The 15454-nt window shown below is 38.4% G+C and overlaps 1 protein-coding gene across 1 annotated transcript in view; it reads right to left on the reverse strand.

The window, feature by feature from the left end:
* Positions 1-15454, reverse strand: part of AFAP1 (actin filament associated protein 1) — a 275636-nt gene that overhangs the window by 169950 nt on the left and 90232 nt on the right. Inside the window, exons 10-17 of the mRNA XM_065735812.1 lie at positions 15083-15294; positions 13284-13429; positions 9687-9804; positions 7940-8197; positions 6583-6697; positions 4692-4856; positions 3950-4140; positions 3108-3269 (exon numbers count right to left, since the gene is read on the reverse strand). Coding sequence (XP_065591884.1) covers positions 3108-3269; positions 3950-4140; positions 4692-4856; positions 6583-6697; positions 7940-8197; positions 9687-9804; positions 13284-13429; positions 15083-15294 — 1367 coding nt within the window. The remainder of the gene's footprint in view (positions 1-3107; positions 3270-3949; positions 4141-4691; positions 4857-6582; positions 6698-7939; positions 8198-9686; positions 9805-13283; positions 13430-15082; positions 15295-15454) is intronic.

A 15454-nucleotide genomic window follows, 5' to 3' on the forward strand; every position in this document is an offset into this window, starting at 1 on the left:
AGAAATGTAAGAAAAATAAGTATATTACTTTTTAAAGCTTGATTGGCTTTTTTTATATATAAAAGGTATTTTTCTTAATGTAAACACATTTTTAACATTTGATTTAATTTAAATCATGTTAAGCCTAAATTTAAAACACAGCATGGGTGAACTCTAGATTACTTATTAAAATGGATGTTAAATATATATTCTCTATGTCTGTGCTGCCAAAGCCCTAAAGGAAGTCCTTGGCTGAGCAATTGGGAAGAAAATTTATTTTTTTTTAAGAAGTGTTAAATAAGCCTTGAAAGCAGCAGCTTTACTGCAGGTGCAGAAGGAACGTATGTTGGTTTCCACTGCTCCTGCAGGTTCAATTCAATGAAAGAATGTTTAAGTCAACACCGAACCTGACTGGAAGCTGGGAAACAGAGAGACTTCATTTTTTTTCTCCAAAACCTGCTCATAAGTAAAATGTAAGCTGCTGGCATCCACCAGTCCATCAGTTTTGTGAACAAATCAGAAGTAAACATTGCAGTTTCCTTATAACACATCAAAATTTGTTTTTAGAATGTCATTTGACATACTAAACTTGCTTAAATAATCATTTTATTCTTGCACATTATTTTACTTACTTAACTAGCAATGCTAACATAAAATGCATTTTTCTACATTTACTACAGTCTCCTTTCCTGAACCAGTTTAATAAAATCACAATTCCTTCCAACTGCCTAAAATACACTTCTTTTTTCTTAAAAAAAAAAATATATATATATATTAAAATTAAAAACATAGGTGTTACAAGAAAAGTTAAAAAAAAAAAACAAAAAACACAATCCAGCAGAGAAGAGTGCAGTACTCTGAGGCTGCTGAGCACAACAGTGCCAAGAGGGTGGCTGCAAACTAGAGCGTGGCTGGTGACAGGCTCAGCATCCTGGTGCAAGGGGAAGAGTGAGAAAGGTGGTGATGAGTGCATTCAGTGCATAGTAGGGAGTAAAAAAAAAAAAACAACAACAAAAAACCCAACATTTTGAATGCTTATACAACCATAATGTCAGGAGACCTGCCAGCTGCAGAAGACATAAGTGTTAGCATGGATGTGAAGTCCGTTTCACTCCCACACGTTGCACTGACATGCATGCACAGAGAGCCAAGTTCTGCTCCGAGATACTCACGTGTGACTCCTTTTGTTTAGCCACATCTATAAGGCCTGGATTCACTCATAACTGCAAAAGGCCAAAAGAATTGAGAGCCAAATTCCACCCTCGCATATGCACATTTGACGCCCAGTGACAGGCGGGTGTGCTGCAGATGCATACCTGATGGCAGGATTTGGCTGCTGCTCCTGGCGAATGGGCTGAGTACAGCTTGGGTTGCACTGTCTAATTCAGCAAAATTTCATTGTTAATATTTAGTGCATGAGGTTTTCAGGAAAAAGCTGCTAAAGCTGAATTGGATACCTTTGAGTTATTTTTCCCAGGGTGGGAAATGCACTTAGTAGCTCTCTAGCCTTTCAGATTAGCATAATCTTATATTCACAATTCCTCTCCAACAGGACCTGACCAACCTATTGTGTGCTACCCAAAGTGCAGTGATAACCAACAGCACGGCAGGACAGCACTTCTCCTGTAGGGTATAAGCTGAACACAAAAATGAACTACAGCTGCAAGGTATTCTTTACACCAACATTATTCAGGTTTTTATAGATTTCTCCAGATCTAAAGATTAAATGTGCCTGACCAGACTGTAGCACTCGTGAAACAAATCCATGCTGCTTTTTGTCAGGACTGTGTTCTAACTGCTAGACACACTTCCCCAGTAATGCTGTGCTAACATGCAAACCTAAAACAAAATATGTAGTTAGAGATCGTATCTTTACGAAACAAATTATAGCATAATTGGAATTCAAAGATAAGCTTAAGAGTGCACGAATTCTTCTCTTAAGTTTGAAGCAGAAGCATCGCACTTCAAAGTTAAAAAGATCTGAAACCAATCACTCCCAGTTTAATTATTCTTAGCTGAAGATAAATGAATCAGGCCAACTGACAGAAGAGGCTACTGATGCCCATGGCAAAGAGGCTGTGGAAGGCTGGTGGAAACGTACTCACATAAGGTACAGCAGGAGAATTAATTCATTGCAATGTAGAGAGCCTACTGGAGGCTGGGAGAGACATGGGGAGTCACTGACATGGGTCATCAAACCAAATAATCCACTGAGCTGAAGATATTTTAGGATTTAGTACATTTAAGTGCCAGGCTTATGCTCAGATAATGTAAATGTGTTTTATCGGTGAAGAATGTGACTGCTTTTAACAAAAATTCATTTAAAAAATAAAAACTACCTTGAATAATGTTTTACTACTTTTCAAAAAAAAAAAAGAAGGACAGCACAGGAACAGCTGTCTATGATACTATTACTTCTAATTACAAGTAGAAGTGAACTATAAAATCAGCCAGTGCTAATAGTGTCACCCTTATGTTCTATTGCAAATGTAGCCCACAAGAATGGTCATGCAAATCTCTCTGAATGTAAAGCACAAAAATTAAAAAAACTGTGACAATACAACAGGAATGCAAACTTCAGCCAGGTATGTGCTGAATTAAATTACACTGATTTCTACTTTAAACCTATTTTAAGAGTAGGTAAATTGCACAACAAATTTCAATTACTATAGTGAAGAATTATTCTGTTCTTGTGCAGCTGGCAAACATCAGCCCTGATATTGTATTCCATCAGAACTGTGAACTCTTAGCCACTTTTCAACTATCCAGCTCAGTGTAACTTAATGAATTTTGGATGGACTATCTACTTGACATGCTACTTTCTCTGTAAATTAAATTTAGAAAGAAAGAGAAGTAGAATTAAATCTGTCTGATTAAGTACTTATCAATTAATCTACAAACGATTCCCTAGAAACACTCCTGCCTGGAGGACAACGTTTATAAAGTACATATAAAGTAATACAAATAATCTCAATACAGCACTGCCACTTCTGAAAGATAAATTTCACCTACTTAAGAACCAATCCTTCCCACTCTCTCTCTCTCGTCTCTCCACAAGTAAACATGATTTTTTTTTTTTAAAGTAAGAAAAAGGACAGAGAAAGAAAACTATATGCAAGTCTTCTCACCTTTGCTTTTCGAAGTACATGTCCCCGACATGGAGAATTATTTGATGAGGGAGGTCGCTTCAGAGCTGCTGCACTGTTCACAGGTATTGAGCACTCGGTGTCACTGGTATCACAACTGGAGATTGGAGAGTTCTCCAAAGTTCGGTGCTTGAAAATTGGAGACTTAAAAAGAGTGAAAACGCCATGCTGAGTTTCCTCCAAGTAGTCACATAGGCAATATTATTTAGACTCAGAAATGCAGAAACTACTTTTAAAGAAACTGAATCCATGATAATGGTGAATAAATGAAAAAGGGGTCAGATAATAGTGTGTATGTTCTGTGATGAAAATTCAAGTTCATTTTGAATTACAAAAGAACACTAGGTAATGGGGAGGACTCTTTGATCTCTGTGACACAAAGACGTGCCTCTTTGATCTCTGTGACACAGCTACTCTGCTGCTTCAGCCAGCATACCATACTTCATCACCAATGTGTTGGATGCAGCCATTGCAAAGAGTGAGTGTGACCTACTAGTGTAGGTCTCAGTAACTGCATGATGGTATAATCTCTCCTTGGGATGGAGAAATGTCTCAGTTTATGCTTCTACAATCCTCTGAGAACAAGGGGGCAACAGCTTTTGTGCATTACCCTGACATAAATATTAAAAGAATATATACTACTAGTGATTCCCTTTTCTACTTGCTCCCCATTGTTCTAGAAAAGTATACCATAAGGAGATGAAGAATGCAGATAATGTGGATAAAAAAACAATTCTGTTCTTATCTCCTGTACTTAATAAGCCTTTTGAAAACTCTGACTTCCCACTTAATATACTGGAGCCATGGTCTTGGGATTTGCATACCTGTGGGCTTGATGTTCCTGACTTGGGCTCAATAGCCAAACCAAGCGTGATGCCACCAGCCAAGGCTTTTTTAAGGCTCTCCTTCACCTCAGTCAGTTCTAGCTCCAGGTTTACACGCTCAGCCTCCTTCGCCTTACATTCCTCTTCCAGTTTCTTTAACTTGTCTTCAAGAATCACTTGCGTCTTCCTGCCTATCATTCACAGCAAAGTTATTTCAACAGGAAGCTTAAATTGACACTTCTACAAAAATTATTATTTTCTTTTCAAAAAGAACAAAAAAAAAAAAAAATGAAAAAAAGGGGGGTGCTCAAAAATCACTGACTTCACAAGAATGTTGCATAACATGCAAAAAAATATTTTTCATGTAAAAAGTGTATCAACAGGAGCCAAATGTTTTCTTTCAGGTTCCTTCCCTAGATTTAAAGCCTATTTGCCAATCAGTGTTTGTTTTCTCATTTTTGCTGTCATGAAAACATAATTAGCTAGTCAAAATAAAATTATTCCCATATTATGCTTGCCTTAAATATGCACCACAATCATTTCAGAGTGCGTGTTTATATATATTCATATACACATATCATACACTATTTGTGTACATAAAAAATCCAAATACAGATATTACGAAGTGTAACTTAACATCAAGACCAAACTTCATGTAATGGCACTTCACCACAGAATACCAGGCTGTCTGGATAATGAGACCTGCCACATGAAGGACACAGCACAAAGAAGCACCTCATACCAGCATTGACTTCAATGGCAGCACGTAGATCTTTTCTTTCTTTTCGGAGCTGGGCCAGCCTATTCCTCAGCGCTTCTTTCCTCTTTAGCAGTTCCTCTTCTTTGCTCTGTAACCTCTTTGCATCAGCCTCTACACGATTCTTGCCATATTTGTACTGTTCTGCATCTGTATATATTAGATAGTAATTATTTATTTGATAGAGTTGGACCTTGTCTTCTCCCATTTAAACTTTGGTCACAGGTTAAAATGGGAGACACAAAAAACTTCCCTCAATTTAACTTTGTGTTAATCAAGCCCTTATAGAATAGATGTGTGTGAGTATACGTGTGCTTCCTCAGCTGTTCAAGCAGCTCGCTGCCTCAATGAGTTGGTTCAACTAACAGTAAAACCCAAAAACATACCCTGGAACTGAACATCACATGAAGCATTTCATGTTTGGAGGACGCCCCTCTTCCACGGGTTTTTCTGAAGTTATGTGATTCCTACTGAGCTCTGAAGGAAGTACTATAGGATAGACAGTGTATTCTCTAGTTATTATTACATTGGTTTTCAAAAATATCTTGCCCTTCTCTGTAGTTCAGAGCAAGGAAAGTATGGTTCTATTTATCTCAGAAGCCTTGATTTTTAATTTTAAGTGGTCAAAGGAAAAACTACAAAACTACATTTGCCCCTTCTGCCTAGCTTACATTTTTATTTCTAATACCTAAAGCACATGTCTTTTCTTACCTGACTGCATAGAGCAAAATGACATTCTCACTTCTTTGGGTACTTAAGAGTTTTCTTTCTTTCTCTCTCTTTTTTTTTTTTTTTTTTTATTTCCCATAGAAATGCTTTCTTTTCCTGGCTCACATACGTGTTCTAATTTATTTCACAGACACATTTATACCTCTGCTCCAGTTGCAACTCAAAGGAAATAGGTCACTCCACAGTTCAGCTTGTCTGTATATCTGAAGCAGTTAGTAACATCTAAACCATTCCTGACAAACAGCTGCCTAACCAGTTTAAGTCAGTCTTTGGTAACTGAGATGCCTTTACTCCAAGAGTCTATTCCAGTGTCAACTGACTTGTGAAGCTGGAAAGACACTATTTTTATTGGTTTTTTTTTATCCTAAAAACTAGATCTTTTTTTTTATATTCCCTTCAGATCCATGACTCCTTAAAAATTTACTAGGGACCCAAAAAGGCACATTCATTCCTTCACTAGCAGAAGCCACATTTTGGAATCCGTATCTTAAAAATTACAACTATAGCTCTCTGTTGTCTTTTCTTCTTTAAGGAAAACTATCTGTTAGGATATTTTAATCAATAAAAACGCGTGGGTTGGCAATCTGACAAGTCTCCTTGTATCTTCAATTCTTCCTATAAAATTTCTTTTCTGAACCTTCATCTCAGAAAGGATGCACTCATATTACCTACAGGCGATCCACCTGCTTGGAGGAATCCATATTCTGAATTTGCTGCTTATGGTCTGAAATCTCATCTCTCTAAGGAAGCATTTGAGCTGTACATTTGTTTTCATTATTTTGTTACGTCTTTTTTATTAGAAATAATTCTTCTTATGAACATGATAATATTCTCCTGACTTTCCTAGCTTCTCACTCGCCTCTTCCCACAGGCATACAAAATTACACTCCACTCCAAATGAAGAGTCATTGCTAATTTTTTTCCTTCTGCTCTCATTACTTTTTGCAGGCACAGAGATACATCAGCTGGAGTAATGGGTCACTAATGCACACAGTATCTCCTATTCAGTGTCGTGCTGTGCATCTCCTGCCCAGTCCCTCAGATACAGAAGAACACAGTGGTTGTTCATCTTATTTACCAAAAGACAGCTGTTTTGGGTACCCTCATGATTCCACTCACAGTGGCAACAGTGAGGAGATGTACTTACTGGACGCTGTGCGCTTCACACATGACACTGATTCAGGTTTCTTTGGTTGGCTATTCAATGTTCTCACTTTTCCAGTGATCCCGTTAGCAGTCGCAGGAGGTTTCTTGCCCTTAAACTGTTTCAAAACAGAAGTACAAATGGGTCTCAGCAACTCCCGTGCCACTGGTATGGCAGTCATCCCTTCATCAAGGGCAAATCTTAACAGAAAGCTGCCTGCTCAGAGAGCCTTAACAGACTGCATTGATCCAGCTGGAGTCAAAACATTCTCCAGAGATTTGGTCTCTGTGAGTAGCCTGCTCAGTGGGATCCCAGAAGGGAAATCACCAGGAATCACAGAATAAGGAGGGGTTGAACACTCCATTTCTAGTGGCATTGTGGTTTCCAAATTATTTAAACATCAGGCATTTACGACACTTGTATAGCCACTATGAGGCAGAAAAGTTGTACCTTATAACAATTTCATACAGTAAAGATTCCTGAAACACAGTTTTTCAACACTGACTGCCCTCAGAAAAAGCCAACATGGTTTACCAAAATAAAATTCAACACTTTCTTATTTACTGTATGACCGTTACATTGCTGTGGTACATGTTTTTTGTTTTAAAATAATACGTTTACAATACACATTTTTAAATGTTAAGCCTTAATGCATTATTTTCTGTTCTACAACTTCAAGCTATTGAAAATGCTTCTTATTTAAGAAAATGAACCCAAGGATGAGAAACACTGTACTGCCTACTCCTCATATTTCCACCTAGAATGTGTTAGACAAGCACATCTGTGCTCTGGCATCTTCATCTCCTTCTAAAACCTTTAGTAGACTGAAAAGAAAGCAGAATGAGAAGCCTGATGCAGCAGACCAAGGTCAGGAAGAAAATAACAGGCAGTAATTTCAATATGGTGCACACAGTATCATTTAGTATATATGTATATATACATATATACATACATTCACATTATACAGTATAGTCATAGCATATACAATCATTCCAGATATGTGAATTTGCTGTCACAATCAAGTCATATTTCACTTACAATGCCACTTTTTAATTTTGAAGTCACTACTGCATGCCAAGGAGACAGAAGGAAGCAAAATATGCTTCAGGTTAAGCACCAAAGGCCACATCTATCTTCTTGGTATTACCTACAATCTGTAAATCATCAGGAGCTCATGGGAAAAGCCCTTCCCGTGTGCCACTTAGCAAAACTGTTTTATTGGCAGTGGGCTGGTGACTGAACTGCAAGCACTTCAGTGCTCAGACTGACTGAATCAGCCTGATGTCCTTACTATAACAACCAGATAAACAGAACAGACAAAAAAATAAAAAGTATAGTCAAGTATTAAATAGTACAGTACCTGCGATACAGATCCCCTCCCCACAGCAGAGGTATTAGTGACAGACTGAGCAGAAGACAGATTGGATGAGACAGGGTGTTTGTAATGGTTAGAGGAGAGTTTGTCAGTAGATAACCTATTGGTTTTCCTGTCAGCTGGTGGATAGCGCGCAAAGATTTTTGGAGACGGCAAGTTATCGTACAGGCCTGCGTTATCATAAAGCATTTCTTCTCCCATGTTCCTGCTACGAGAAGAAGGAAAGCCATCTTCTGGTTCCCACTGCAATACATACACTTTGGCAGTTAGTAAACAATACACCATGCAGAACCTGAGTGACATTAAAACATTAGTAAGATTTTTGACCATAGGAAGCCCTCCACATTTAGCAAGCTTATGCTCCTTGCTTACACTCGAAGCTAACTACTCAGAAAGTTGGGGAAAGATGCAGCATGGAAAGGAAGCATTGCATTACGTGGCTCATAGCTTTTGCATTTTCCATTGCATGAGCAAGCTGATGCTATTCTATTACCCTTCCTGCTCACAGACTGTATCATCAGTAGTTAGCTCAGCACTGAGGGGGCATAAGGAGAATGTGTTAACAGGAGGCCCCTCATGGGCTGCACAGATGAATCTGTGGGATTACATCTGGTACGAGTTGTTAGAAGTAATAATGCTAACAGCTAGCAGAAGCCAAAAGTATTTCTTCTTTTTTTTTTTCTTCAGGCTATATGTCTTTGCTATATGTCTTGTGAATACCAGCTGCTGGTATGTTGGTATTACATTTTATTTGCTGGAAGATTATTATTCTGAGCTAACTATCTAAAATAACTAAAGGCATTTCCTTTTTTTTTTCTCCTTCAGAAAAAATGGAAAGCTCAACAACAACACTCCAGTGATTCATTCAATTAATCTTAAAAGAAACCATGGGCCTGGTTGCCAAATATCCTTCCTTAATCCATCCTGGCTGTGGCAGCATGCTACTCACACAAAGGCTTGAGCACATCCAAGAACTACACACACAGACTACTCACCCCACATGCTGTTGCGTGCAGTTCCCAAAAGGCTTTTTTTCTCTACCATCTTTCTGACATTACTAAGAAATGATGGAGGACTGTGTTTGCAGTTCACTTAGCAATTGGAAACAATGAATTTTTCTGAGCTCAGCCTTAGTGAGGGTGTTTATGAAACAGCCCAAATTAAAAGCTGCCATGAGCTCTATATGCCCTGTTAATATGTGAGGACCACATATCAGTAAGGTAAATATCCATTACGCATTAAAACCTATTCTACAGCTGACTTTGATAAGCTCTGTATATTATGTGGATGGAATTGACCCCTGTGATTCTCCTTTGGGATGTACAATACCTGCACTCATGGGTAACGCAGCCCCAGGGACAGCAAAATGTTCTGTATTGTTTTTAAATGGACACCAAAACGTGCCTGGTGTAACTGAGTGCTTAGTTTTGCCAGCTTCAGTGTGATCTGAAAAATATCCCCTTGAGTCAGTATTATATTCAAGGACTTGGCAACAAATCATTAACAGGCAACTGCTTTCTAAATGCATGTTGGCTCATGTGCAGGTTAATGTAAGCAATATGTCCCACGCCCCTAATACCCTATAGGTGTAAGGGAAGTTCGCAGTCCCCAATCTAAAAAATAGGACTCCATTTGGAAACTGCCCAGTGGGCCTTTTTAGATAATATAATTTTCAGATGTCCATGCATTCAACACATGCAAACCATTTGTTCTGTGTAAATTCAATTCTTACCGATCCATTTATGCAGGGAACATCATCGTAATGAAGTGCCATTCCACTCGGACATGCATAGCCGTTGGCAGTGCTTCCCCGGTACGGATTTGTGGATATAACTCGCCTGTTCATAAAACTGAATAAAGCAAAAGAAAAATAATAAAAGACAGTGTTGAACCCAAGTCTAAATGATGTTTCTGTGGCACATTCCCTGTATCAGATTTTGTAGCCTGGAAGTATGCATATTCTTGCCTTCTGCAGGAATGCTGTGGACAGTTTTCCATCTTTTGCTACTCATATGTTACTGGTAGCAGCCAATATTACACCATGTGTTTCTGTACTGTATTCTTAGAGCAAGGATAAGACTGTGTGAAAGCCAGGATGGCAACAGCTGTAACTGATCTTTGGCACATTTCCATGGGAACCTGCTGATCTATGTTATAAATCAACTTGCCAGTGTCCCATAAACATTCCCTTGTTGTCTGCATGCATGAGAAGCAGGTGTTTCTGAGTGCACACATGTTCAGAGGGGATGCAAACTTGGAATCTGGAGGAACAATAATCAAACCTAGCAAAAAAAAAAAAATGAAATATAGAAAAAGGTCTAATGAAATGTAAGTCAACACGTCCATGAATATTTGCTAATCATTTCTTTCCTGAATTCTGGGGATCTTTCACATCCATGTCAGAACTTTTGGCTGTGTAGAGTTTGCACAATGGCACCATGCTTCCTAGCTCTCCACTTGGGCAACTGTGCACACAAATACTCCATATTCTCATCACCACTGTGTTTCACACAGTAGGTATAAGCCCTCTGAAGACTCAAAAGGAATAGGTAATTTTGCTTTTGTTTGCTCTCCCCAGAACTGACATTGTTGCTTCTTTTACTAGACTTCTAAAGAGCACACGCATACTATCACAGACTACAATGGGATTTGTGTTCAGAGCAAAGATCTAAAAATGCAGAAACTGGAAGAATCAGCCCCAAAGGCTGTAATGACCTCAAGGGTTAGTTACCTTCCCCAGCAAGCTCTGAAGCTGAATGAGGTATAGAGTGAAATCCCAAATAATTCCTATAGATTCAGGTATACGTGAAAGGCAACACAAAGCTTTCTATCTCAAACAATGGGACTATTCAGGCTCTGTGCTGATATTCATAAAACATGACAAAGCCCCGCTAAAGCTGAGAGGGTCTTCTGTAGTGTTGGCCAGAGCTCAGGAATTCTGTGGTTTTAACATTTGCTTTCTTTTGGCTTTGAAATAACATCCTGTGCACTGAAATAGTTTTTCAGAGGGAGACAGCTAAGGCTCACCTGAGCCACAGAAGAGCCAGGCTTGCAGGACAGATGAACCTGTCTAGCTGAGTGTGAACCTTTTAGGTCTGCCTCCACCCAAGCAGCACATGGGCAGGCCACAGGGGGAATAACCACTAGCCAGAAGCTTTCCTTATTAAAACAAACAAACAATAAAAAGCCCAAGATAAATGCCATGATAAAAATGGTTTTATCTCATACTTCATTAGACGTTATTAAAGGGATGCATTTGTCTACTGCTTCCCTTAATGAAGAACATTACTCAGTTGTTTTTGGTTAGTCTGAATGACTGCATTTGGAGCTGTTATTTTCTTCCTGCTTACTTAAGTAGCTTCATTGAAAGCAGCGCATATTACACACGTCTGAAATCTGGGATATTCATTAACATCATCCATGCACCTGCCATAACTGTTTCCATCAGCAAAGAAGCTAAAGTTTATCTAAGTATCAGTTTACACTTCATAAACATTATTTCACTAAGCCTCATTAAACTAGTTTACAGACACATACACGTAAGTGAATTGCATTCTGAAACTGCTAGATTGAAAAGCCAATGGAGAAAACTGCTTGGAAAGAATTTTCATTCAGTTTTCCCTAAGAAGCCTAATGATTCACGTACAGAAAATTGATAAGATTATTAATGAAGAACTAACTATCTGGCACAGCATCAATCTCAGGAATAAGTCTGAAGTGACTGAATGATCACCAAAGCTTTAATGACAACCGCAGTTAATTTGGAATACAGATATTCATTCTAAAATAGGTGGCAATATTTTTCTAGGAATAGTTGAACATCAGCAGATGGCTACTCTAGTTGCTTACTGACAAGCTCTTACAGACTTCTAAAGACATCCAGTGAATTGTAACTAATTTTTAATAGGGAATTTTTACTATTTTTCAAGTTGTTTGACATTCCTTTCTAACATGTGGTCTAGTTGCATATGCTTTTTCACTTGGCACCAATTAATATCACATTTGTTCAGAAAAGAAAAGCCATGCTGTATGCAGGGGGGAAATGTTTCCATTCTGTTTCTTTCTTAAATGTGGTTATTGTGAGATGCTGACTGAAGCAAAAAACACATGTCAACACAGGATAAACTTTTTGAACCCTATTAACTTCAAAACAAATATTAACATAAGTCTGTAAGCAAAGCGCATTTTGATTCTATCAAAACTGTCTGGTTATCACAGAACTGGGACTGCAGTAACACAGAGTCACTTTGATTTCAATCTAAAGACATTCAATGTAGAACCTGAATGAAGCTGGGCATTTTCTCTTGTTAAAGCTCTCTTAACACAGAGATAGTGGAAGAGTCTTCTTTAGGAAACTGAAGCTTTTTCTTTTGTTGGTTTCTTTTTTGGCATTGTTAATCTTTTATGGCAGGCATACGAAGTGTGATTCTTTAATGCACTGTCACAAAATTTCACATTTTTTGAATTTGTAGGGAGTCTCATGTAGCTGCCACCTCTCCAAACTGTCTTGTCAGGCCACTTGCTTTCTGACCCCAGCAAACCATGAGGTACAACTGCAACAGGAGATCTAGCATGGCCAAGCCATTCCCTTGCTCCTGCTTCTAAATAGCCTCATCAAGCCCAGGAAAAACATGAGTCTCTTCTCACTGGAGACTGTTTAGCTGACAAAATTTGCAAAAGTAAACTGCTGCATATCCAAAGCGTGAGTTACTTTTCTTAACATATCATCAGTGACAAAGAACCGATTTGCATTTTAAACAGAATTTCTTTGCTGCACCTAGAGTCCTTCTCAATTTCCACCTTCACAATTACAAACTATGAATAATTTGAACTGGCATGAGCTTGATGTAATTTTTAATTAATCAGAAAAGGACATGAGAAGGAAACGCTGAGAAGGTGATTCACAGTTAAATTTGATGCACATTTGTAGTGGTTCTGTTAAGGCACAAGTATTACATAGTCAGTAAGTAAATGACTACTAACTATTTAGCCACATACTTATTTCCTTTTCAACATATATGTCCTTTTCCAGGGTTAGTTCTAAGGCATCAAGCAAAATATAGAGGATAAAGTGACTCATTTAAAAATGAGTCAAGATTTGAGTAAAGCTGGCTGGTGCCTGCATTTAACAGAGCTTTAGCAAGATGCCAACAAGATAATCTTAATCACATCTACCATACTGCAATCCTGAGACACTTCAGAACTTCAAAAACTAGCAAAGAGGCGGGGGGGTGGGGGGGGTTTGATAAGCTCCCTTGGCACCAGACTTAATGTGCAGATATAAATACTCATAATACTGAAAACAAGCTGTTAGCTGAATGCCTCTCACCAGAAGGTCTGTTTTGCAGCCTGGATGACACTTGCTGTCATTTCCACATCAATATAGTCATAGTGCAGAGCTCCGGGGTCAGTTGAAGATCCTGTTTCTGCAAGCAACATCCCTATCCATCTGCCCATGTCTTCAGAGGATGATGCCTGTAAGGAGAGTGCAAAACCATATGTCAGGTCTTTAGTCCACCACTAAAGTCAGGTAGTCACAGCACTGTTTCAAAACGCAGCATTCTTCTTGGCTGACCATATTATACATGAGGCTCTGGTTTCTTTCCACTGAATTCAGAAAACACAGGATTTCTCATTAAATCAACTGTGCTAGAAGGACTGCACTTTAAGTAAGCCATGTGCTCATCAGCTATGATGTAATTCAACATGGGCAATCTCCACAAAAGAAGAAAAAATAATCATTTAAGGCTAGTGGATTTAAATTCAAGTCATGTTTATTTTAGACTTCAGAAAATTGAAAGCTCTAAGAATTATTTTCCTAGGCAGATTATAGTTAGGATAAATCCTGAGAATTAAACTTTATTGCCAAGTAGAAGTGAGTGAAAAAAACCTGAAGCAGTAGAAGTTTTTGTTTTGTTTTTTGGAAGATTTGATTTGCATACGTCTACCTGATGGTGTTTAAACACTTTAAAACTAATTTTTCAAAAATTCATACTGCAAATCTAAGCAGTAGTAAATAAATAAGTGAAAAAAAGGATGGCAAAAAGGACTGTGTGTGGTTTCTAAACTCGTCGTTCTTTTTCAACATTTTATGACCTTCTAGAGATTCTTGAGATGGTTCCTAGTTTTTCAAACTCTCTGAACTGCTCACATGCAACAGGACTTGCAAGGATGGAAGACTATCATCACCTGCACTGGGAAAAAATTAGTCCAAGTTTCTGTCCTCCCAGTGAAAACAAAAAGTCATCACTACACTTGGACTTAAGTGGCTTTGCATTTTTCAAAATATAATGGACAAATACCTCCTGCCAAATCCTGAACCATTCTTAAAATCCAGTTTCAACAAGATTTGACAACAAGATCTGACATAATTTTCTGAAGTTTCATTTTGCCTTTTCAGTTACAACTTGCTCTTGAATGTGTTGCAGAGGGGCACAGTCACTGAAGGAAACTTTCTAGATCAGAAGTGTTTCCCACACCAGTTTGCCTGTCACCCTCAGTCAAATTCTGCTCCTTGAAATGAGATCCCATCAGAGCCTGGATCCTTCCCCAGGTCAGACTGGGAGCTGTCAGGGCTGCAAGGACCACAGCTCTGTGCTTGGCTTCCAACCCCCCAGGCACACAGTTACTGTGCAGCAAACACAGCTGTACGAAGAGACTCACTAGGTTGTTGGCACAACTTTCTAACTGCAGAATAACACTAACAGGAATTCAGAATGAGCAAAAGTGGTTAACATACAAAGCAAATAAATGAGAGCTAAAAGCTCTAGACTTCCCATCAACAGTGATTCATTATTTAACTATGGCTAAGTTATTTACCCAAAAGGACTGTATCTCTGACAAAAAAGTGTGCCTACAAAGGATGACAGATAATTTAGCATCAGTTCAAAGGAAAAATGCAGGGAAAAGCATCTTACAAACATTTCTGAAGCACATTATGTGACTTGTTCCTAAATCTTATTTCTTCTTTTGCTTACAATTTTTATCTTTCTACTTTCAGTATTTATTATCCATCTCTACAATAACATTACTCTAGAGATTTTTTGGAGCTGTCATGTCATTTGAAAATGCTTCTCTAATTTAGTTTGTGGTTGCCTCTACAACTCAGAGCCCTTAGAGCCACAGCACCTCGAGCACAGCAACCTCCTGCCCGTTTCGAAGCAGCCGGAAGGTCAGGGGATGCTTCGAATCCAGTCCTGGGATGACTTCACATCCACGGAGAGGGATAGAAACAATGTGCGCCTTCAGATCTGTTCTGTCCTTGTGGAAAATGAGTTTATTATCTTTCACTCGACACCAGCGCTCACGCCAACGGTTATTTGAGAGCACATTGAGATATCCTGCAATGAAAGACATGAGATGCTTAACTCCTAAGTTTTTTTTTGTTTTCTGTTTTTGTTTTTTGTAAAAAGAAAAAGAAAAAAACAACAAAAACAACCCCTACTTTTCAAAATAATGCTATCACTTAAATTATTTCTCTTACAATAGGAAGAACAGATG

This window comes from Cyrtonyx montezumae, unplaced genomic scaffold (assembly GCF_038088225.1).
Source record: "Cyrtonyx montezumae isolate F1298 unplaced genomic scaffold, pur_monq_1.0 scaffold_2, whole genome shotgun sequence".
Taxonomy (NCBI): Eukaryota; Metazoa; Chordata; class Aves; order Galliformes; family Odontophoridae; genus Cyrtonyx; species Cyrtonyx montezumae.